This window comes from Salmo salar, chromosome 03, assembly GCF_965601325.2.
Source record: "Salmo salar chromosome 03, fSalSal1, whole genome shotgun sequence".
Lineage (NCBI taxonomy): Eukaryota > Metazoa > Chordata > Actinopteri > Salmoniformes > Salmonidae > Salmo > Salmo salar.
This window is the reverse complement of record NC_138293.1, coordinates 44,375,388-44,402,031: the sequence shown is the minus strand read 5'-3', so window position 1 is coordinate 44,402,031 and position 26,644 is coordinate 44,375,388. Positions and strand designations below refer to the sequence as shown.

Below are 26,644 nucleotides of genomic sequence, written 5' to 3'. Positions count from 1 at the left end.
TTGTGGCTGGAGCTAGGGTTAGGGTTATGTCTAGGGTTAGTATTATGTCTAGGGTTAGGGTTACAGCTAGGACTGTGACTGGAGCTAGGGTTAGCTTTGAGCCGGTGTGTGGATATGAAGCTAGGGTTAGGGTTAGGGTCAGTGTTATGGTTGTTGTTGTTTACCTGGAGGAGGTTGCCAGGGAGATAAGCAGGGCCTGCAGGATGCCCCTGATGTAGACGATGGGACTCTTCTTGGTGATGAAGAAGTACATGGCTGGTAGGATGAAGAGACCGTGCAGCACCAGCCCCATCACCACGGTGATAGCGTAGAACCCCAACTTCTTCCCCATGGCCGACGGGTCATCCATCTCCAGGATCTTACCGGCGACCAGGAACACAATGCCGAAAGGAAAGTACCTGCGGTGGACCAGGAAGTTAAGAGTTGTTTACATTGTAGATTCTCATTGTAGGTCATTTTGTTTTACCCAAACAGGCTAGTTTTTTAACAGAGCCGACTCTAGCCTTTTGGGGGCCCTAAGCGAGATTTGGTTGGCCCTGCTCTTGACGGTGGAGAGAAACATTTTGGTTTTTAAGTTACTTTCCTGCAATTCTACACATTTGGGGTGTACAGAAAATGTGGCAGTTTTAAAGCGAGATTTCTGCAGTTCTACACATTTTGCTATGTGGCGGAGAGACATTTTGTGAGAATACTCCTGGTTATGTTATAAAACATGTCAGGCAATTCTATTTATTTTGCCATGGGGCAGAGATAATTTTTTTCGACCCATTTTGCCATGCGTTGAAGATATATATTTTTTACACCTTTGCCATTACTTATGCTATGTTAATGATGTCTGAGTGAGAGTGACAAACCAAATAAATGGGGCCCCCCTGGAGGTCAGGGCCCCTGGGCACGTGCCCTCTGTGCCTGGTCGGTGGTCAGCCATGATTACTACAAGTTTAGATAGCTGGCTAGACTTAACTTACCTATTGTCACGTCCTTAACAGTATAAGGGGTTGTTTGTTATTGTAGTTTGGTCAGGGCATGGCAGGGGGTGTTTGTTTAGTGTGTTTTGGGGTTTTTGGTTTATTTTCTATATTTTCTATTTCTATGTGTTTATCTAGTTTTTCTATTTCTATGTTGGGTTTTGGTAGGACCTCCAAGTAGCGGCAGCTGGTTGTCGTTGCCTCTAATTGGAGGCCATATTTAAGTGGGTTAGTTTTCTCTTGTGTTTGTGGGTGGTTGTTTCCTGTTTAGTCTGTGCACCTTACGGGACTGTTTTCGTCGTTTGTTTTGTGTAAGTGTTTTGTTTTCCTTCTAATAAAAGAAGATGTTCAATATACCCGCTGTAGTTTGGTCTACCTACAACGATGCTTGTTACACCTATATATATTTTTAAAGCTGACATGGCTAATTGAGTGACTGTCAGTGACTGACATAACAAGAGAAAAATTGCTGCAACCAAATGTTGATCTTGCACCTCGTGCATTCTACTATTCTAACTCTCAACAGTAAGTTGAGACCCCAACTCAGTTCCTTGTTTTTTGTGAAGGGCCTCTAGCTCTTACCAGATCACTATGGCGACAATCTTTAGGACAGCCTCGTTCAGACTCTGACAGAAGTTGACCAAGGCGCTGCCATTAGGCCCCATTCTTCCCAGCATGATACCTGGAGAGACCACCAACAACAACAACAACACATGGTGTTAGACTGAGACAACATGGACACCATACCGTGGGCCTGATTGATTTGCTAATAGTTTGTGCTTTAACTATAGGGAATTGATAAACATTGAGGAGAGAACTAAAGTGTAAAGTGAAGTGAAGTTTAACTAGATGAAGGGCAGTGATAGTAGTAGTGATAGTGTGATAGTGTCGATGATGTCACTCAAACATAATGACACTACAAGGCAGTGTGCCTTAGGGGGTTTGTGTGTGGGTGTGTGTCTGTGTGTTTGTGTGTGTGCATGCATGCATGCACGTCGGTTTGTGCATTTGTTAGTGGAACTGTCCCTCACCCATAATGACATCACAGGGGGGTTAGGGTTAGAGGTCAGTGATGACGTCACTCACCCATGGTGGCGGAAAAGATGACAATCCCCAGGACGTTCATGCCATCGCTGGTCCCGGGCAGTGTGCGCATCTGGATGTCTGGCGGAGGTGTCAAGTCTAGGGAGAAGTTCTGTATGTCGATGCCGTTGTCGTCCTGGACACCGTAGATATAGACCCTCCGGGTGGTGCTCTCCATCAGGGAGGCTGCCACCGTGGGTGGGGGGGCCTTCATGATGGGGATACTCCTGGTACGGTACTAATAAGACCAGATGTATACATGAATATCATATTAAAGTATTCAACATATACTGTATAAAGCTCTGTCAGGGCAGCTGCCACTTTGGGCAGGGGGGGGCTTCATTATGAGAATACTCCTGGTACGTTACTAAATTAACAAGACCAGATATATACTGAGTGTACAAAACACCTTCCAAATATCAGAACAGCCTCAATTCATTGGGGCATGGACTCTACAAGGTGTCGAAAACGTTCCACAGGGATGCTGGCCCATGTTGACTTCAATGCTTCTCACAGATGTGTCAAGTTGGCTGGATGTCCTTGGGTGATGGACCATTCTTGAAACATACGGGAAACTGCTGAGCGTGAAAAACCCACCAGCGTTGCAGTTCTTGACACAAAAAAGTGCGCCTGGCACCTACTACCGTACCCTTTTCAAAGGCACTTACTTAAAACTTTCGTCTTGCCCATTCACCCTCTGAATGGTACACATAAACAATCAATGCCTCAATTGTCTCAAGGCTTAAAAATCCTTCTTTAACCCGTCTCCTCCCCTTCATCTACACTAATTGAAGTGGATTTAACAAGTGTCATCAATAAGGGATCATAGCTTTCACCTAAATTCACCTGGTCAGTCTATGTCATGGAAAGATCGTTCATAATGTTTTGTACACTCAGTGTATATACAGTATATATACAGTATATACATTAATGTCATATTGAAGTATCTAACATGTTATGTGTAGCTAGATATACAAGCTAAGCATGATGATGGTACGTGTGTGAAAAAGAGTCGGAATTAGTTAAATATACTGTACTGAATGCAATCCGGTCAACGGTCACCCATAATTTGGTGAATTTGTATTTCAAACACACAGACTTCCATTTAAATAATCTCATATCATCGGCATTTCATGCTTTGGCACTCCTCCTAAAACTCTTTAGGAAACTAAAATGGAAACGCCTACATTTCTACTATATACAGTATGATAATGTCATACTGCTCACCTGTTGGAAAGTTGCTTGGACCAAGTTTGCTGGGAACATGTTTCTGGAAGGGAAGAATATAGAAAAGTGTTAAACTCTGTAGCCGGCTGACAGGTTTCAGAAATTAAATTGTTGAAATAAATGAAAAAGCATGATTCACAATTTTTCAATCAAACTTTTTAATGCAAAGTTCAAATCTGTTATGTGACTAGACTTTCCAATAACAAACATGGAAGCACAGAATGTTCCAAATGAGGAGTCAGAGAATTTGACCGCATCCAAAAGCTTTACACTTTATTTATAACCTTTTTTGGTACACCACTTGTCTCTTTCACATCATCTTGTGGATAACCAGAAACGATTTACACAATGTGTACAGTAATAGCATTTTCAGTAGAACGCATAGTAGTAGCAATGCCAAGAATGTCTAAAGCGTTCATCAAGGAAAAGGGTGGCTACTTTGAAGAATCTAAAATCTAAAATGTATTTTGATTTGTTTAACACTTTTTTGGTTTCTACATGATTCCAAATGTGTTATTTCATAGTTTTGTTGTCTTCATTATTGTTCTACTAGGTGGAAACTAGTAAAAAATAAAGAAAAACCCTGTGAATGAGTAGGTGTGTCCAAACTTTTGACAGGTACTGTATACCGAAGGGTCTAGCCTGCTTGAGAATCTGCACGTCACCACTTGGTACTGTAATTACATGTGTTGTAAGATAGCTTTATGTGATTATTAAGTGGCTTATAGGACTTATGAGTTGTTTATAGCAACCACAGTCCAAGCTTTAATTTAGGTCTATCTTAGCCAGAGATGTAAAGTTAGAACCAATGCATAATGCTACGTGTATAGTGTAAATAACATTTACCAATAGACCTACTGTCACGTCCTGACCAGTAATAGGGGTTATTTGTTATTGTAGTTTGGTCAGGACGTGGCAGGGGGTATTTGTTTTATGTGGTTCGGGGTGTTTAGTGGGGTGTTTGATTTATTATTCCGGGTTTTTGGGCAATGTTCTATGTTTATGTATTTCTATGTTTAGTCTAGTCATTTGTATTTCTATGTTTAGGTAATTGGGGGTTGGACTCTCAATTGGAGGCAGGTGTTTTCTTGTTGCCTCTGATTGAGGGTCCTATAATGTGTATGTGTTTGTGTTGGTATTTTGTGGGAGATTGTGCTTGGTATAGCTTTGTTGCCTTACCGGCCTGTTATTAGTCGTTGTGTTTTTGTTGTGTACGTGTTTGTTTTGGTTCACCTTCTTGTCCATTTAATAAAGAAGATGAGTGCACATTTCCCCGCTGCGTCTTGGTCCACTTTACCCTACGACAACCGTGACACATACTAAATGATGAATGTACAGTCAATCAAAGAGTTACTCTATAAATGAGGAATCCATTTACTCAAATCAACTAATACGATTTATTAGTCACAAATTAATTGACACTCAAACAATTACTATGTACATAAAATACATTATACATTACAGTATAAGACAGAGTAAGTGACTCTCAACTAATGAGAAATACACGTGTCTTTTGATGCAGCTTGCAAAACAAGTTCTCAGTTAAACCAAAGGAGACTCTGACCTTTTGAATGTTATGACCAGACAACAGGAATGTGCCTGATAACTGGTCAACCAAACATACAATTTTGACCCGGTCTCACTGAACATACTTAATATACAGCTCTTGAAACAATTCAAGCACAACAATTTAATTCACATAATTACATTCACAAACTCAGTCCAGTTTTAATTACTTTCAGCCTTGGAAGGCACCAGGAGACAAATGGAATCTCCTGCACTTTGCGGGAATGTCCCTCCCAGGGCTGGAGGTGCGAGCTCAGGATGAGCGTTGCTATTTGAAATGCAAACATCTGGCCAGTGCTAGAGGCATCACTACAGTTCGATTCCAGGCTGTATCACAACCGGCCGTGATTGGGAGTCCCATAGGGCAGCGCACAATTGGCCCAGCATCGTCCAGGTTCGGGTTTGGCCGTGGTAGGCCGTCATTGTAAATAAGAATTTGTTCTTAACTGACTTGCCTAGTTAAATAATGGTTCAATAAACATTTTAAAAAATATGTATACAGTGCAATAATAAACAACATGCTCGCTAAACATTTGTAAAATTCACTGTATAAATATAATGTGATTAATTTGTTGATTGATGGTTTTAAGAAAAAAAACAAAAATGATTATTTAAAATAAAAATACTGATATAGAGTATTGAAGTGCAGTATATTTAATCACGAGGTCACACCTGTAAACTGTGTAGGTGACCAATAAATTGGATTTGAATTATAGTAGATTCCATTACTAAGTCATCCATTTCGGTCCTCTATGAGAGTCAAGCATGCCAATAAACCACTCTGGTAATCAAACACAGTGTGGATCAGAACGAAACACTGACCTCAATGCCACTAATTACACCTGCACCATTACACACGTTCATACACACATCACATTAAACACACACACACAAGCGTACGGCCATAAGCACACACATACTTGGACATGCAGACGCACGCATGCACCTCGCACAAACATGCACAAAAACAGGCGCACAGACATAAGCACATATATATACACTGGCATGATAGATGAAGGCAGGGAGGGAGGGAGGCTCTAAAGCTTTAGGGTAAATCCTGAGCACAGCTGTCCTCTGGGATAAAAAAAACCACACAGCAACAACAAGGACAGGCAGGATCCCTCCTCCTGGCCTCACGTACATGTGCCATAGCTGCTGCCTAGGTAGATACCAGGGTTGGGGTCAATTACAATTCCACATGTTCCTTATTGAAAAGCATTAAAGTGAATTGGAACTGGAATTTCAGTGTACTTCTAGAATTTAAATGGAATTGACTTCAACCCTGGTATAGATACACAGGTCATTTTCCCACGCATTTTCAAAATGTCACAGTGCTTAGCACTCACTTTTCATTTTAAGTTGAAAAAAAAACATCAATAATTGCGCAGTTACCCTCTGCATCAGTTCCCTATGTTTAACAGCATGTAACAGGCTAATGCACATGCTCAGCTCTAATCAAAATACACCTGAATGAGTACCACCTATACTTACACAATGACAATAAAAGATAGTCATTGTTCCTTAATCTGTTATACTTAATAGTAATAATGTAGTAATAAAGTGTCATTGTCTGTGTAGAGTTTCTCACATGAGGACTCTGTGTGTAGGTAAGGGCCACAGAATCCCTGTCTGGCTTAACATACACTTTTTCACATCATAAATCTGATTACCTGTTACAATTTTTGATGCAGGACAGCACATGACAAGGTTGGTGTTCAGTGCTAACAAAAAAATATACACGTTTGTGAACAAACACGTATGCCAACTTACTGTCTTTTTATTTATTACGATTACTATAACATATGGTAAATGTTTAAATCATTAATACTAAGCGATAATAAAGCAATAATAAAGTGCAATTGTCTGTGTAGTAAAGCCTCCCTACGAGAGGTCCCTGTGTGTAGGTAAGGGCCATAGGCCTGTGACTGGGAGATGTGTAGGGCCATAGGCCTGTGACTGGGAGCTGTGTAGGGCCGTAGGCCTGTGACTGGGAGCTGTGTAGGGCCGTAGGCCTGTGACTGGGAGCTGTGTAGGGCCGTAGGCCTGTGACTGGGAGCTGTGTAGGGCCGTAGGCCTGTGACTGGGAGCTGTGTAGGGCCGTAGGCCTGTGACTGGGAGCTGTGTAGGGCCGTAGGCCTGTGACTGGGAGCTGTGTAGGGCCATAGGCCTGTGACTGGGAGCTGTGTAGGGCCATAGGCCTGTGACTGGGAGATGTGTAGGGCCATAGGCCTGTGACTGGGAGCTGTGTAGGGCCGTAGGCCTGTGACTGGGAGCTGTGTAGGGCCATAGGCCTGTGACTGGGAGATGTGTAGGGCCGTAGGCCTGTGACTGGGAGCTTCGTAGGGCCATAGGCCTGTGACTGGGTGACTAAGTGCTTGTGACAGTGGCCCACTGACCGGCTGTTATGGTGATACACACTGTGATGCTCTGAGCCAGTCTAGCGTGTCCCTGTGTCTAACCATAACCCTTACCCCACCCTCCATCCCTCACCTGGTTAATTAGCTTAGCTGTGACCCACTGACAGAGGAGGCATTAGGCTTTGCATCCTGTTTGTGTTCGTGTCACTGAAACACACATGCACGCACACACACACACTCTGTGAGGCTGAGACGGCACATGACACTGCACACATGGTTAACCACCAGGGTGGCTGGGTGAGAGACAACCAAGCGCTGGAGATTTGCATGCACAGTAGATCAGAGTATGTACCACATTTTTTTTATACCACGATGCTGGATGCAAATTTCCTCAGAACAAAAACAGTAACAAACCCACCTGGGGGCAGCCAGTGGCGCAGTTTTGCCTATCGCGAATCTTAGCTTTAAAAGAGCAGTTATATTGTCAATTAAGCAGTTCATAGCTTAACATTTTCCAAATATATCAGGGCCTTATATCTCTGGCACAGTTGAATTAAACAGTTCAAAACTCTCACCGGAGAAATGTGAAAAGGACAGGTCTGGATCAAATGTTGTCTTGGGAAGCTACAGTACCAAATGATTTATCCTCTCTGCAGTGATGGTGAACAGAGGTTGAACCAGAGACATTATATGTTTTCTATACACATGACTGGGTTGAACTGAGGCGACAGAGGTGGTCATACAGTTGAAGTTGGAAGTTTACATACACCTTAGCCAAATACATTTAAATTCAGTATTTCACAATTCCTGACATTTAATCCTAGTAAAAATTCCATGTCTTAGGTCAGTTAGGATCACCACTTTATTTTAAGAATGTGAAATGTCAGAATAATAGTAGAGAAAATGATTTATTTCAGCTTTTATTTCTTTCATCACATTCCCAGTGGGTCAGAAGTTTTCATACACTCAATTAGTATTTGGTAGCTTTGCCTTTAAATTATGTAACTTGGGTCAAACGTTTCAGGTAGCCTTCCACAAGCTTCTCACAATAAGTTGGGTGAATTTTGGCCTATTCCTCCTGACAGAGCTGGTGTAACTTTGTCAGGTTTGTAGGCCTCCTTGCTCGCACCCGCATTTTCAGTTCTGCCCACACATTTTCTATAGGATTGAGGTCAGGGCTTTGTGATGGCCACTCCAATACCTTGACTTTGTTGTCCTTAAGCCATTTTGCCACAACTTTGGAAGTATGCTTGGGGTCATTGTCCATTTGGAAGACCCATTTGCGACCAAGCTTTAACTTCCTGACTGATGTCTTGAGATGTTGCTTCAATATATCCACATAATTTTCTTCTTCATGATGCCATCTATTTTGTGAAGTGAACCACGTCCCTCTTGCAGCAAAGCACCCCCACAACATGATGCTGCCACCCCCGTGCTTCACGGTTGGGATGGTGTTCTTCGGCTTGCAAGCCTCCCCCTTTTTCCTCCAAACATAACGATGGTCATTATGGCCAAACAGTTCTATTTTTGTTTCATCAGACCAGAGGACATTTCTCCAAGAAGTACAATCTTTGTCCCCATGTGCAGTTGCAAACCGTAGTCTGGCTTTTTTTTATGGTGGTTTTGGAGCAGTGGCTTCTTCCTTGCTGAGCGGCCTTTCAGGTTATTTTTTATTACATTTTTTTATTTCACCTTTATTTAACCAGGTAGGCTAGTTGAGAACATGTTCTCATTTGCAACTGCGACCTGGCCAAGATAAAGCAAAGCAGTTCAACACATACAACAACACAGAATTACACATGGAATATACAAACATACAATCAATAATACAGTAGAAATGTCTATATACAGAATGTGCAAATGAGGTAGGATAAGGGAGGTAAGGCAATAAATAGGCCATGGTGGCAAAGTAATTACAATATAGCAATTAAACACTGGAATGGTAGAATGTGTAGAAGATGAATGTTCAAGAAGAGATATTGGGGTGCAAAGGAGCAAGATAAATAAATAAATACAGTATGGGGATGAGGTAGATTGGATGGGCTATTTACAGATGGGCTATGTACAGGTGCAGTGATCAGTGAGCTGCTCTGACAGCTGGTGCTTAAAGCTAGTGAGGGAGGCTTTAGTGATTTTTGCAGTTATGGCGATATAAGACTCATTTTACTGTGAATATAGATACTTTTGTACCTGTTTCCTCCAGCATCTTCACAGGGTCCTTTGCTGTTGTTCTGGGATTTATTTGCACTTTTCGCACCAAAGTACGTTCATCTCTAGGTGACAGAACACGTCTTCTTCCTGAGCAGTATGACGGCTGCGTGGTCCCATGGTGTTTATACTTGCATACTATTGTTTGTACAGATGACCCACTGGAATTGTGATACAGTGAATTATAAGTGAAATAATCTATCTGTAAACAATTGTTGGAAAAATGACTTGTGTCATGTGCCAAGTAGATGTCCTAACCGACTTACCAAAGCTATAGTTTATTAACAAGAAATTTGCGAAGTGGTTGAAAAACGAGTTTTAATGACTCCAACCTAAGTGTGTAAACTTCTGACTTCAACTGTATGTAGGACACAATAATGATCCATTAGCTGGAGCTTTGACACGGTGGCATTGGATGGAAAGAGAACAAACAAAGAGAATAAAAATGCTGTTTTTTTAATGATTTTTAATAAAGCATCAAAGATGCACTCTCGAACTTTTGCATAATTTCAGCCAGTAGTTTTGAAAGTGGTGTTCACGAGCCAAAAGTGGTCCCCATTTTCTGTGCACTACGTCATCAAATTGTGTAATAGCGTCATCCATTTAGAAATATTTGTTACGTCCTTAAATTTTTTATAAAAAAATGTGGATGATATGTTACGAATCCAGTTAGCGCTATATCTTATACATTTCTTGTGCTTAAGATCTTGGAGTGCATAAGGCATGTTGAGGGCCATGGATATTTGCTAAAATGGCACCCTATTCATAGGTTGCCATTTTGGATGCAACCAATGGTAATTATATTCCAAGGCTCTGCTGAGGATTGTTGTTGTTAACTGATGAGGTGAAGCTAAGAGCTGGAAGCCCCTTTGCTGTCTGCTATAGTGGGGGAAAAAAGTATTTGATCCCCTGCCGATTTTGTACGTTTGCCCACTGATAAAGAAAGGATCAGCCTATAATTTTAATGGTAGGTTTATTTGAACAGTGAGAGACAGAATAACAACAAAAATATCCAGAAAAACGCATGTCAAAAATGTTATAAATTGATTTGCATTTTAATGAGGGAAATAAGTATTTGACCCCCTCTCAATCAGAAAGATTTCTGGCTCCCAGGTGTCTTTTATACAGGTAATGAGATCTGAGATTAGGAGCACACTCTTAAAGGGAGTGCTCCTAATCTCAGCTTGTTACCTGTATAAAAGACACCTGTCCACAGAAGCAATCAATCAATCAGATTCCAAACTCTCCACCCTGGCCAAGACCTAAGAGCTCTCCAAGGATGTCAGGGACAAGATTGTAGACCTACACAAGGCTGAAATGGGCTACAAGTCCATCGCCAAGCAGCTTGGTGAGAAGGTGACAACAGTTGGTGCGATTATTCGCAAATGGAAGAAACACAAAAGAACTGTCAATCTCCCTCGGCCTGGGGCTCCATGCAAGATCTCACCTCGTGGAGTTGCAATGATCATGAGAACGGTGAGGAATCAGCCCAAAACTACACGGGAGGATCTTGTCAATGATCTCAAGGCAGCTGGGACCATAGTCACCAAGAAAACAATTGGTAGCACACTACGCCGTGAAGGACTGAAATCCTGCAGCGCCCGCAAGGTCCCCCTGCTCAAGAAAACACATATACATGCCCATCTGAAGTTTGCCAATGAACATCTGAATGATTCAGAGGACAACTGGGGGAAAGTGTTGTGGTCAGATGAGACCAAAATGGAGCTCTTTGGCATCAACTCAACTCGCTGTGTTTGGAGGAGTAGGAATGCTGCCTATGACCCCAAGAATACCATCCCCACCGTCAAACATGGAGGTGGAAACATTATGCTTTGGGGGTGTTTTTCTGCTAAGGGGACAGGACAACTTCACTGCATCAAAGGGACGATGGACGGGGCCATGTACCGTCAAATCTTGGGTGAGAACCTCCTTCCCTCAGCCAGGGCATTGAAAATGGGTGGTGGATGGGTATTCCAGCATGACAATGACCCAAAACACACGGCCAAGGCAACAAAGGAGTGGCTCAAGAAGAAGCACATTAAGGTCCTGGAGTGGCCTAGCCAGTCTCCAGACCTTAATCCCATAGAAAATCTGTGGAGGGAGCTGAAGGTTCGAGTTGCCAAACGTCAGCCTCGAAACCTTAATGACTTGGAGAAGATCTGCAAGGAGGAGTGGAACAAAATCCCTCCTGAGATGTGTGCAAACCTGGTGGCCAACTACAAGAAACGTCTGACCTCTGTGATTGCCAACAAGGATTTTGCCACGAAGTACTAAGTCATGTTTTGCAGAGGAGTCAAATACTTATTTCCCCCATTAAAATGCAAATAATTGTATAACATTTTTGACATGCGTTTTTCTGGATTTTTTTGTTGTTATTCTGTCTCTCACTGTTCAAATAAACCTACCATTAAAATTATAGACTGATCATTTCTTTGTAAGTGGGCAAACGAACAAAATCAGCAGGGGATCAAATACTTTTTTCCCCACTGTACAATCTCCACACGGAACGCACACACACATATGCACACATGCACGCACACACTCATGGACACACGCATGTCTTACTGGTTTTATCATTTGTCATTTATCATATCAAATCATTTTTCTAAAGCCTGCCTCAAACAAATTCTGATGAAGGGGAGGTATCTTACTGAGTGAGGTCTAGAGGGTCTTGGGAATCTGCAGTTGCCAGGTTACTGTGTAAAACCCTTCTATGAAATGTTGCTTTTATAAAAGTCACTATGTAAATACATTTGATTTATTGAACAGCAAAACCTTTAGCATGTCAACAGTCACAGAGTACAGAGGCTTGAAGAGGAACTAACAAAGTAATAGCAATATTCCTGTCTAGAATATGTTTTGCACTGGGGAAACAAATGTTTATTGTAAACGTGACAAATAAAACCCCTCAACATTGGAATCCTTGAACAATTGAACCTTCGCTGTAGGCTGATTTTAGAATGATTCAATTCAGTAGGACACGCAACAACAAAGGTCAAAGGTCAATGTAATGATCTTCTTCCTGTCTCTTACCGAATCAAATCAAGCAGGGCATCAGCGGAGCTCATGATTGGCTTGCCGCTGTCCTCGTTGTCCTCCTTCTGGGCGGCGCCCCCTGGGTGGATAATGGTAACCATGAGGATGCCCACCACCACCGCCACAAAGGTGGTCCACAGGTAGTAGGAGACTGTCATGATGCCCAGGCGGCTGGAACACTTGGCATCCAAGGCTGCTAGCCCTGACATCAAACTGGAGAGAGAGAGAGAAGAGAAAAATAATGGTTAGGAAGTGAAAGAGCCAGGCAGATCATCACAGAGAGAGAAGACAGTGTCATGACGTTGGCCTGTGGGTAAGGTTTATGACCCCCCCCCCATAAATACCTTTCTCCCTTCCCCTCTCTGACCCTACTGAAGGACTTGAATAGCCTGTGTTAAATATAGAGAGTCTGGGAACATCAAACAAATGGGGAAAAGGAACCATATTTTGGTAATAAAACCAGTTGGAAATATGCTTTGGAACGTAATGAGTTTGGATTTCATTTCAGTTGTCATCTGAGACATTATGACTGATGACAGGACGACATAAACTGTACCTGGGAAAGTATCCACCCTCTAGTTATCAGAGTCACATGTAATTGTTATGCAATTGAAATGTTTGATATTGAAATTGTTTGTTAGGAGATTAAATGTAATTTTAGCTTCCAAATGAGAGAATTGGGTTTTCATAAGGAAAGTGCCCTGCTTGATCAGTGGCCCAACCCTGTGAAGAGACAGGGGTTATAAACGATGAAACACCTCCCTCCCCCTCTCCACTATATAAGCCTTTGACGAATAGATAACCAGGTTGTTCCAGCACGTGAGGTCTGCAGCCTCTACGTTAGAAGGACACACATGTCAAGTACAGAACTAAGCCAACCTCGGCGTGAGCTTTGGTGGCGAATGGTATGAACTTTGAGCTTATTCACTACAGAAGTGATACTTCCTAGCCGTTGAGTTAGGAGCGGCCACTGTAGACGGGGGCTAGGAAAGGACGGACGACGGATCCAGTCTAACAGACAGACGAAGATACCACCACGTATCCAATTTACCACCAGAGACATTCTTGCGAGGACAGGAAGGTCTGTTGGCCAACCCGGCCAGCATCTACGACCAATCTACCGAAGCGCAGCTCAGAGTAAATATTTATTGCATTTTCCTTTTCCAAATGGGCGGTAATTTAGAATGCATAAGATAATGTATTTACGATAGCATAGCTGCTGTTTCTGTGTTCCTAAATCTTCCCGCTCTTTCATTCAAGCCCAACCCCCTTTCCTTTGTGTAACCAGCTTTCATACAGGTTCCGTTCACCAGGGGTGAATTCTGTATGACATCATTGTATTCTGTGTATTTGTAATTCTGTGTGATTAGTTAGGTATTTAGTAAATAAATAATTAAACCCAATTTTGTATTGCTGATTCAACTTGTTAGCCAGGGTTCATGAAGATAGCCAAGAATTTACAACTTTCATTATGAGACTGAAAATAAGATAAGGGTTAATATTGACTGCTATCGATGTAAAATATTACTAAGTATTTTAAGAGTTTATTCAGAAGATAACAGCTCTATAAACGTTCTTCCGTGGTGCCCCGACTTTCTAGTTAATTACATTTACATGATTAGCTTAATCAGGTAATATTAATTACAGAAAAATCCTTTTATAAGTTAGCATGTCATATCACTTAATCCGGCATAGCCAAAGACACGACAACAGAGAGAAACAGAATGGTTAGGGGGCACTTGGTAGACAAACACCCCACGTCTTACTGGACAGAGGACCACCCAGAGACCCCATACCAGACCACCAAGGAGCCCCAAGCCCCCTCAATTCCACACCAGACCCAGCGCACCCCACAGGCCCTACCCACCACCAGAGCATCACCACTTCCATCGGCACAGCCAGACTGGACCGGGCCCAGCCTACTACCCCACACCAGGGGCCCAACAGCAGGACCAGCGCAGCTATGCTGAGGCCCTCAGAGGAAAGGAGAACTCTGTAGGATTGAGTGAGTGTCACGCCCTGACCTGAGAGCGCCGTTTTTCTCTGTTTAGTTAGGTCAGGGTGTGATATGGGGTGGGCATTCTATGTGTTTTATTTCTATGTTTTGGCCTGGTATGGTTTCCAATCAGAGGCAGCTGTCTAGCATTGTCTCTGATTGGGAGCCACACTTAGGCAGCCTTTTCCCACCTGGGTTTTTGTGGGTAGTTGTTTTCCGTTTAGTTGTCTGTTGCCTGACTGAACTGTTTGCTTTCATTTTTTGTTTCTTTGTTTAGGTGCTTCATTGTAGTAATAAATATGAGCACTCAACACGCTGCGTTTTGGTCCACTCCTTTTGACGATCGTAACAGTGAGATTAAACAGCTCCTCCAGTATATCTGCACTAAACTCCACTCAACGCACACGCATACACTGCTGTACTAAGAGTTTACTTGTTCAATGAATAGAAAGAAGGAAAAAAGAGAACACGTTTGCTGTTATCCATTGTTTATCTCATTCCTAACAACTTAGTAGTTACTGTATTTTTTACTGCACTATTCTTTCTTAATTTGCAACGTGAAATCACTATCAGTTAGCATGTGAAACATTCAGGGCCTAAACTTGTCAACCTTTGGACTGAAGAGTTTACCACTGAAAAGATGTTGATGTCATCTGAAAGATGTTGATGTCATCATTCTGCAGGAGACATGGTGTAAGGCAAACATTGTCACTCACTGTCCCACAGGCTACAGAGAGGTAATTGTGCCATCACAGAAACACAGATCTGTCAATAGAGGTAGAGACTCTGGAGTATTGATCATTTGGCACAAACCCAAACTACAAAATCTAATTGATCCTCTCAAAATTGGTAAATATGACATATGGTTAAACTGAAAAAGTAACTTGTACTGACAGAAAAAGATGTGTTACTTTGTGCAATATATATTCCCCCCTCCCCCCTCAGAATCCCATATTACTCGGGGGAGATAATATTGAGGAGAAGTGCCATTTCCAGGCCCAGGGATATGTGCTGATCTGTGGGGACACACATGCGCTCACAGGCACACTATCTGACCTAATGACCACACGAGGGGACAGCTTTATTACAGGCCATACTGTTTCTGTCTTAATCTGCCCCATAGAAACAACAGTGACAGCACCATCAACAAAATGGAAGGGATTTGTTGCAGCTCTGTCAAAGCCTGAGTCTGAACTTTGTTAGTGGTAGGTTACGGGGGGATTCTTTGGGGAGATTCACCTATTACTCACCTCTTGGCCACAGCACAGTAGACTATATGATTACAGACATTGACCCATTCTCTCTCAGCTCATTCACCATCAAGCCACTAACACCTCCGTCTGACCACAGCCAAATTACCTTGTTCCTCAAAAGTACAGACTTGGAAACAACCACACATTCACAGCCCAGCAAGCTGTACAACTTCAGAAATTCATACAGATGGGCCCAAAACAGCACAGAAGAATACCAGAAGGCAACCAGTAACCAAAAAATCCAAACACAATAACTTTCTAGATACCACATACACTCATAGTAAAGAAGGCTTCAATCTAGTAGTAAATCATATAAACAATATTATCAGGCAAACTGCAAATGAAGCACAATTGAAATATGTTTGATACAGACTGTAAAATTATCAGGAAAAAAACTGAAATAGGTTTGATACAGATTGTAAAATTATCAGGAAAAAAATTGGAACACTATCAAACCAAAAGCACAAAGTGCCAAATAATGGTGAATTTCACCTTTATTACTATGAGACTTTTAAAACTCTATAAGCGTACAATCAGAACCAAAAAAGCACAGCACAACAGCAAGCAGCTGACTCTAGTCCATAAACACAAACAACTTCTGTCAAAATTGGGGGGAAAAACAAGAGGAATTAGCGATACAAAATGGTGGCTTAAGGACAACCCATTTTGAAACACTCTACAACACAGCTCAAATTGATGCAAACGCAGAAAGAACAACGTCAAATTCATGAGAAGTTGAATGGATTAGAAAACGCTATAATAACAATCAAAATCCATTGGACTCCCCAATTACTGACCAGGAGCTATATTAGAAACTTCAGGCCCTCAAATTGAAAAAGCATGCGGACCTGATGGTATCCTAAATGAGATGCTCAAATTCACTAGTGCAACATTTTAATTGGCTAAAACTGTTTCATTTGATCCTGAGTGTAGGTTATTCCCCTGACATCTGTAATCAAGTACTCATAACCCCAATCTTTAAGAATGGAGACAAATTTGACCCTAACATTTACAGAGGCATTTGTGTGAACAGTAACCTGGGGAAAGCACAATGTCTTGAGTAAAAGCCAAATTGTATTTATACCAAAGCATCGCACGACCGATCATATTTACACCCTACACGACCTGATAGATAAACATGTCCACCAAATTTATGCTTACTTTGTCGACTTCCATAAAGCATTGGATTCTATTTGGCATACAGGACTGTTCTACAAAGTTATTAAAAGTGTTGTAGGTTGGTAAAACATATGACATAATTCAATCAATGGCAATACTGGCAATACATGCAGCATCAAAATTGGCAAGAAAATAACCAAATTCTTTAACCAGGGGTGGGATCTGAGGCGCTCGCTCCTCAATATTTACATCAACGAATTGGCTGCTATTCTAGGAAAATGTTCAGCCCCTGGTGTTAGTCTCCACAATTCAAATGTTAAATGCCTGCTCTTCACAGATGACCTGTGCCTGCTGTTACCCACAGCACATGGCCTACAGCAGAACCTGGACCTGCTAGAGTGGTCCTGCCAAACCTGGGCCTTGGCAGTAAACCCCAAAAAGAATGATTTTCCAGAGAAGATCCAGGTCTCAGGGACTTCGACCAGAGGTATCAATTGGTACAAAATATATCACCACAATTACTTAGGTTTAAATAGAAGCTCAACTGGACACCTAAATGAGGCAGTGAATGAACTGAGAGAGAAAGCTCGCAGGTCATTCTACGACATTAAAAAACTAATTCAAATTGAAATACCTTAAACTAATTGAATGTGTCATTGAACCAATTGCACTTTATGGCAGCAAGGTGTGGAGTCCACTTGCAAAACAAGATTTCACCCAGTGGGACAAACCCCATCGAAACCCTGTAATATTCTCCTACATCTCCAGAGGAAATATACAAACAATGCATGCAGTGCAGAATTTGGCCAATATCCACTAATAATAAAAACTAAAAAAATAACAATTAAGTTTTGGAAATATCTAAAATACAGTGATCCCCTCTCATATCATTACCAAGCTCTGCGATGCCAAACACTGGGCAAAGAAAAAAGTCCCCTAATCGAGCTGATCCTGGGGTTGAGTTCACAGACCTGTTCTACTAACACACTAAAGCCTCAGGACCAGAACATCCAATCAATCAGAATAAACCAAATTACAACACAGTCAAAACAAAACTACATTACCTATTGGGAAACACAAGTACAAAGCAAAATGCATTGCTATCTGGCACCACATCAACAGTAAACCATGGCAAACTATTTGACCACGGTTACTGTTCAAAACCTGTACAAAGTACAGACTCAGTGAGCACATTCTTGCTATTGAGAACGGTAGACACAGGAAACATGGCTCCCTGTAGAGGAAAGGCTGTGCAACCACTGCACCACAGCAGGACCAGAGACACAGCTGCATTTCCTGACAAAATGTAAAAAAATATAAAACAATCTAAAAGTGTAATTTCCCCAAATTTGAAACCCTTATTCAAGGTTTCAGAGACCTATCTGATGAGAATAGGCTACCGTCCTGTTCGGGGAAGACGCAGAGAGCTGTAGGTTGGCAGCGCATTACATTGCTGCCTGCAATAAGATGAGGGACCGTGTCTGACAGACCAACCTGCACATGTCCTCTATGCCATTGTTATTGTTATTCTCCATTGTATGATTATTTTTTACCTTGATTATTGTTGCTACTGATTGTCCTTTTGACAATATTGATTATTATTATTTTAACTATGTTAATATTGTAAATGAATCACTCAATCTCCTAAATACACTTTGGCAACATGTATATTGTTACGTCATGCCAATAAAGCAAATTGAATAGAATTGAGAGAGCGAGAAAGAGAGAGAGAAAGAGAAAGAGAGAGACTAGCAAATCAAACTGTAGACAGTGAGTGAGCGAAAGAGAGAAAGAGAGAGAGTGCTAACGGTTGTTGAAATGGTTAGCTACCTCTTGTTCTTGTCTGAATAGTGTATTGGGACATTCATGTGAAATACACTTTTTAAAGGTCGAACGCAGCCGTTTTTATCTCAACATCAAATAATTTCTGGGTAACAATTGATTACCTTACTGTGATTGTTTTCAATTCAAAAGGTCAAAAGAAACAAGAAAGAATTTAGCTAGGACTGTCTGGGAGTAGTTTGAGTGGGGAGGGGTGAACTTAAAACTAGCTGTAATTGGCAGAGAGGTTTGGAACTCTTTCTTATTGGTCTATTAACTAATTTACCACTTGGTGATGGGACGAAACTCCATCCCACCAAAACAGGCTGAAATTTCAGTCGGCCTTTTAAAACAGCCGTAAAACATTAAGAACACTTTCCATGACATAGACTGACCAAGTGAATCCAGGTGAAAGCTATGATCCTTTATTGATGTCACATGTTAAATCCACTTCAATCAGTATACATGAAGGGGAGGAGACAGGTTAAAAAATGATTTTTAAGCTGTGAGACAATGGATTGTGTATGTGTGTCATTCAGAGGGGGATTGGGCAAGAGAAAAAATGTAAGTGCCTTTGAACGGGGTACGGTAGTAGGTGCCAGGCGCACCAGTTTGTGTCAAAACTGCAATACTGCTGGGTTTTTCACGCTCAACAGTTTCCCGTGTGTATCAAGAATGGTCCACCACCCAAAGGACATTCAGCCAACTTGACACAACTGTGGAAAGCATTTGAGTCAACATGGGCCAGCATCACTGTAGAATGCTTTCGACACCTTGTAGAGTCCATGCCTCGACAAATTGGGTCTGTTCTGAGGGCAAAGGTGTTCCTAATGTTTGCTATACTCAGTGCATGTAAAAAAAACAACAGGAAAACAAGGTTTTTAAGAAAGATTTCAGCTAATAGCATACAGTGCATACAGTGCCTTGCAAAAGTATTCATCCCCTTTGGCGTTTTTCCTATTTTGTTGCAACACAACCTGTAATTTAAATTGATTTTTATTTGTATTTCATGTAAAGGACATACACAAAATAGTCCAAATTGGTGAAGTGAAATGAAAAAAATGACTTGTTTCCAAAAATTAAAAGAAATTTAAAACGGAAAAGTGGTGCATGAATATGTATTCACCCCTTTGCTATAAAGCCCCTAAATAAGATCTGGTGCAACCAATTACCTTCAGAAGTCACACAATTAGTTAAATAAAGTCCACCTGTGTACAATGTAAGTGTCACATGATCTTAGTATATATACACCTGTTCTGAAAGGCCCCTGAGTCTGCAACACCTCTAAGCAAGCGGCCTACCAAGCAAGCGGCACCATGAAGACCAAGGAGCTCTCCAAACAGCTCAGGAACAAAGTTGTGGAGAAGTACAGATCAGGGTTGGTTTTTTTTTTAAATATCCGAAACTTTGAACATCCTACGGAGCACCATTAAATCCATTATTAAAAAATGGAAAGATTATGGCACCACAACAAACCTGTCAAGAGAGGGGCGCCCACCAAAACTCACGGACCAGGCAAGGAGGGCATTATTCAGAGAGGGAACAAAGAAACCAAAAATAACCCTGAAGGAGCTGCAAAGCTACACTGTTGTCACGCCCTGACCATAGAGAGCACTTGGTTCTCTATGGTGTAGTAGGTCAGGGCGTGACTAGGGGGTGTTCTAGTTTATCATTTCATGTTGGTGCTAATATGGTTCGCAATTAGAGGCAGCTGTTTATCGTTGCCTCTGATTGGGGATCATATTTAGGTAGCTATTTCCCCACCTGTGTTTTGTGGGATATTGTTTTTGAGTGAGTGCATGTCGCACCTCAGTACTGCATGGTCGTTTGTTTCTTGGCTTGTTTAAGTTTCACAAAAATAAAGATGTTGAACTCCAATCAAGCTGCGCCTTGGTCCGTCTCTCCACACGATCATGACAACTGCGGAGATTGGAGTATCTGTCCATAGGACCACTTTAAGCCGTACACTCCACAGAGCTGGGCTTTACGGAAGAATGGCCAGAAAAAAAGCCATTGCTTAAAGAAAAAAATAAGCAAACACATTTGGTGTTTGCCAAAAGGCATGTGGGAGATTCCCCAAACATATGGAAGAAGGTACTCTGGTCAGATTTAGCTTTTTGGCCATCAAAGAAAATGCTATGTCTGGCACAAACCCAACACCTCCCATCACCCCGAGAACAACATGCCCACAGTGAAGCATGTTGGTGGCAGCATCATGCTGTGGGGATGTTTTTCATCGGCAAGGACTTTGAATCTGGTCAGAATTGAAGGAATGATGGATGGCACTAAATACAGGGAAATTCTTCCAGAGATTTGAGACTGGGACGGAGGTTTACCTTCCAGCAGGACAATGACCCTAAGCATACTGCTAAAGCAATACTTGAGTGGTTTAAGGGGAAACATTTAAATGTCTTGGAATGGCCTAGTCAAAGCCCAGACCTCAATCCAATTGAGAATCTGTACTTAAAGATTTCTGTACACCAGCAGAACCCATCCAACTTGAAGAAGCTGGAGCAGTTTTGCCTTGAAGAATGGGCAAACATCCCAGTGGCTAGATGTGCCAAGCTAATAGAGACATACCCCAAGAGACTTGCAGCTGTAATTGCTGCAAAAGGTGGCTCTACAAATTATTGACTTTGGGGGGGTGAAAAGTTATACACGCTCAAGTTTTCAGGTTTGTTTGCATCTTGAAAGTGGTAAGCATGCTGTGTAAATCAAATGATACAAATCCCCCAATTTTAATTCCAGGCTGTAAGGCAACAAAATAGGAAAAATGCCAAGGGGGGTGAATAATTTCGCAAGCCACTGTTCATTTCTTCTTAGTAGCCTTCCCTAAATATTTAATCATCAGGCACATCAAATATACACAGAAATCAATAGAAACAGATCTATGACATGAACATAAGAAATCCAACACTCAAAGCACAGGGTAAAACCCTTTAGGACATAACTTCCAACACTACTGCAACATTCCAACTTCCAGAGAACTCCAACCATCCCACTAATGATCTCAGTTGAGTAATAAGCACTGAAGTATAAAATAACTCGAGACTGTGACCAAGATGGCGGACCATTGTTTTCAACATAATCTAGTATTTACATTCACATACGATTCATGGACCGTACCCAGGTTGCATCTGCTTTACACGGCCCAAATTCACATGCACACTAGATCTGTGTTCGAATACTCATACTAACCGCATTAACTGTACTTTTTGTGATGTAAATTGAGTATGTAGTATGCTTATTGATCGTAGTATGGATGTTGTTAGTATGCCAAAAGTTATCGGATGTCGTACTAAATCTGCCAAAATACAAAGTATACAAGCAGTGGCACTATTTTCGTGCTTTTAGGGCCCATAATGCAATTCTTCAGGAAATGGGCGTGGCTGTACTATGCCTTCGGGGAGTTTCAATGCTTCTCTCTCGTAGTTTAGCTCCAGTAAGGATCGGACCCTTTTATTAAATTTCCGCCTAAATGACAAACCCAAATCAAACTGCCTGAAGCAAGGATATGCATATTCTTGATACCATTTCAAAGGAAACACTTTGAATGTGAAATTAATGTAGGAGAATATAACACATTAGATCTGGTAAAAGATAATACAAAGAAAAAACATGTGTTTTTGTTTAGTTTTTTTGTTCCATCATCTTTGAAATGCAAGACAAAGGCCGCAATGTATTATTCCAGTTCAGGCGCAATTTAGATTTTGGCCACTAGATTGCAGCAGTGTATGGCAGCAGTGTATGGGCAAAGTTTTAGACTGCATTTCATTGCATTTCTGTTCAAACTGTTGTATCAAGTCTGCCCAAATGTGTCTAATTGGTTTATTGATACATGTTCAAGTTCATAACTGTGCACTCTCCTCAAACAATAGCATGGTATTATTTCACTGTAATACCTACTGTAAATTGGACAGTGCAGTTAGATTAACAAGAATTTAAGTTTTCTGCCCATATCAGATATGTCTATGTCCTGGGAAATGTCTTGTTACTTACAACCTCATGCTAATCACATTAGCTCACGTTAGCTCAGCCGTCCCGTGGGGGTTCACCGATCCCATAGAGGTTAACAAACAGATACATCAGAAAATAGTACGTCGGCTATAAGTAAACAGTGGGAGGGATAGAGCATGCGCAGAGAAGGGCGACTTGAAACCAATGAGACTGATTGTTTTTTGGGTTTTTTTATATTTTATTTTTGCATTTTCCAGTTAAGAACATTCAAAAGTGAAAAGATATTAGACAACAATAGGACAAAGTGACAGTAACAGACGAGCGTAACAAAACAAAAAAAAGTATAAATATATATACAAACATATAAGTCATAATAAAGTGCACAATAAAAAATAATAATAATGAGACATTGGTAAGCTACATATTATACATTACGTGTGAAACATTATATAAGGATTATATAGAGATTCAATCAATGTGATGTGGGGGAAGATTCTCCATATAGTCAATAAAAGGTTGCCAAATTCTGTAAAATGTCTCTAACTTATTCCTCAAGCAGTAAGTGATTTTCTCCAGTGGGATACAACTATTAACTTCCGATAGCCACATTGCAGGGAAGAATCCGATTTCCATTTCAAGGCAATACATTTCTTGGCAATCGCTAGCAATATTTCTGTTAGCTTTATAGTATGGCTTTGCCTAAGATTGGTGTTAGTAAAGTTACCCAGTAGACAGACCTCCGGGTCTAAAGGGAATGCAACCCCGTGAATTGAGGATATGGTATCGCATACCCCCTGCCAGAAACCGTGTAGTTTTAAACACTGCCAAGTGGAATGGAGGAATGTTCCTTCATCTGAGCCACATCTAAAACATAGGGAGGAGATATGAACTTGTGCAGTCTAGATGGGGTGATATAGAGCTGATGGAGGAAATTAAACTGGATCAATCTGTATCTGGAGTTCAATGTGGATGTAACACCATCCCTACATAGGTCACTCCATAGACCCTCATCAAGATCAATACCCAGATCTTTTTCCCATCTAAGTTGGGGTTTATGTAGCTCAGGCAGTGTTAGTCCTGACATAAGAGCATCGTAAACACGGGAAATGGTATTGAACAGTGGTTGGTCTGCGTGGCAGAGTTGTTCAATAGGTGACATCTTAGGTAGGTTCCACTGTCACTTGAGAGTCACCCTAATAAAGTGTTGTAGTTGTAGGTAGATTAAGAAGTCCCTGTTAGACAAGTGGTATTTCTGTTTCAGCTGATCAAAAGACATAAGAACTCCCTCCTCATAACAATGTTCCAGAAGAGTGATCCCCTTATCAGACCATGGTCGAAAGTTACTATTCTGGAAAAACAGGGGTTTTATGTTCCATAAAGGGGTTTTAGGGGAAAGGTATCTCCCTCGTCTGAACAGCTCATGCAGTTTGCACCATGCCAGGACAGAATGTATGATTAAAGGGTTGTCTGTGATGGTTTTTATAGATTGTCTGTCCCATTTGTAAAACAATTCTGCCGGAGTGTCATCATTTACCTCAAGCTTTTCAATGTTCAACCATGAGGGAGAGGGACCATTGTCAAACCTCTGAGCCAGAAACCTAGACTGTGCAGCCCAGTAGTACATTCTAAAATTGGGGAGGTTTAAGCCCCCTTGACCGTAATCAAGGGTCAGTTTATCCAGGCCAACCCTAGGAGTTTTGCCGTGCCAGATAAACTGTCTGGTCAGCTTGTCGAGAGAGGAAAAGAATGCTGCGGGAACAGGGATATGGACAGAGTGAAACAAATATAGAAATCTGGGCAGGACATTCATTTTAATTACATTGATTCTACCCAGTAGAGTGAGAGGAAAGTCCATCCATTTACACAGGTTACCCTCCACCTTTTACAACAAACTGGCCAGATTGAGTTTATAGAGGTTGTTCAGATTACCATCCACCATTATGCCCAAATATGTGAAGCCCATAGGCGACCATCTAAAAGGAAACTTGTGCTTGATGGTATGATAATATAATATAATATAATAATAATATTTCGCTTTTATCAAAATGTACCTTATATCCAGAGGCAGAACTATAACACTGTAGTAGGATCTGCAAGTGAGAGAGGGAGTGTTCTGGGTTTGTTAGAAATAAGATAAGGTCGTCCGCAAAGAGTGATAACTTATGGGTCTGGGGGCCCACCTCAAAGCCATGTATGTCAAGGCACGTTCTAATAGCCTCAGCCAATGGTTCGATGGCGAGGGCAAAGAGGTGGGGGTAATTGGGGAACCTTGTCTGTTCCCCCTATAGAGAGGGAAAGAGGAGGAAGTAATCCCATTGGTAGCAATCCTAGCTTTAGGAGATTTGTAGAGTGATTTTATCAAATTTACAAACACGGTACCTAAACCAAACTTTTCCAAGACGCGAAAGAGGTATGGCCATTCAACCCTATCAAAGGCCTTTTCAGCGTCGAGGGAGACTGCGACACTAGGTATTTTGTTTTTGTTAGCAAGGTGAATTATATCAAAGAACCTTCCGAGATTATTGGAGGACAATCTATTAATTATGAAGCCAGTCTGATCTGGGTTGACCAACATGGGAAGACTGCTAACCTACAAAGCATTACATGGGCTTGCTCCTACCTATCTTTCCGATTTGGTCCTGCCGTACATACCTACACGTACGCTACGGTCACAAGACGCAGGCCTCCTAATTGTCCCTAGAATTTCTAAGCAAACGGCTGGAGGTAGGGCTTTCTCCTATAGAGCTCCATTTTTATGGAATGGTCTGCCTACCAATGTGAGAGACGCAGACTCAGTCTCAACCTTTAAGTCTTTACTGAAGACTTATCTCTTCAGTAGGTCCTATGATTAAGTATAGTCTGGCCCAGGAGTGTGAAGGTGAACGGAAAGGCTGGAGCAACGAACCGCCCTTGCTGTCTCTGCCTTGCCGGTTCCCCTCTTTCCACTGGGATTCTATGCCTCCAACCCTATTACAGGGGCTGAGTCACTGGCTTACTGGTGTTCTTCCATGCCGTCACTTGAGTGGGTTGAGTCACTGACGTGGTCTTCCTGTCTGGGTTGGTGCCCCCCCCCCTTGGGTTGTGCCATGGCGGAGATCGTTGTGGGCTATACTCGGCCTTGTCTTAGGACGGTAAGTTGGTGGTTGGAGACATCCCTCTAGTGGTGTGGGGGCTGTGCTTTAGCAAAGTGGGTGGGGTTATATCCTGCCTGTTTGGCCCTGTCCGGGGGTATCATCGGATGGGGCCACAGTGTCTTCTGATCCCTCCTGTCTCAGCCTCCAGTATTTATGCTGCAGTAGTTTATGTGTCGGGGGGCTAGGGTCAGTCTGTTACATCTGGAGTATTTCTCTTGTCTTATCCGGTGTCCTGTGTAAATTTAAATATGCTCTCTCTAATTCTCTCTTTCTCTCTTTCTGTCTTTCTCTCGGAGGACCTGAGCCCTAGGACCATGCCTCAGGACTACCTGGCATGATGACTCCTTGCTGTCCCCAGTCCACCTGGCCGTGCTGCTGCTCCAGTTTCAACTGTTCTGCCTGCGGCTATGGAACCCTGACCTGTTCACCGGACGTGCTTGTTGCACCCTCGACAACTACTATGATTATTATTATTTGACCATGCTGGTCATTTATGAACATTTTAACATCTTGACCATGTTCTGTTATAATATCCACCCTGCACAGCCAGAAGAGGACTGTCCACCCCTCATAGCCTGGTTCCTCTCTAGGTTTCTTCCTAGGTTTTTGGCCTTTCTAGGGAGTTTTTCCTAGGGAGTTTTTCCTAGCCACCGTGCTTCTTTCACATGCATTGCTTGCTGTTTGGGGTTTTAGGCTGGGTTTCTGTACAGCACTTTGAGATATCAGCTGATGTACGAAGGGCTATATAAATACATTTGATTTGATTTGATGACTCCAGTCTCTTAGAAAGCATCTTGGTGACCAGTTTACAATCTGTGTTAAGGAGAGAGATTGGTCTATAGGAGGCGCACTTTAGTGGGTTTTTCCCGTTCTTGTGGATTACAGTAATCACTGCTTGAGAGAAAGACTCTGGAAAGCA

At 41.9% G+C, this 26,644-nt stretch overlaps 1 protein-coding gene across 1 annotated transcript in view; it reads right to left on the bottom strand.

Annotated features, from left to right (window-relative positions):
- Positions 1-26,644, bottom strand: part of LOC106600499 (excitatory amino acid transporter 5) — a 97,451-nt gene that overhangs the window by 29,719 nt on the left and 41,088 nt on the right. Inside the window, exons 3-7 of the mRNA XM_082973097.1 lie at positions 12,443-12,658; positions 3,279-3,321; positions 2,055-2,289; positions 1,551-1,650; positions 165-398 (exon numbers count right to left, since the gene is read on the bottom strand). Coding sequence (XP_082829223.1) covers positions 165-398; positions 1,551-1,650; positions 2,055-2,289; positions 3,279-3,321; positions 12,443-12,658 — 828 coding nt within the window. The remainder of the gene's footprint in view (positions 1-164; positions 399-1,550; positions 1,651-2,054; positions 2,290-3,278; positions 3,322-12,442; positions 12,659-26,644) is intronic.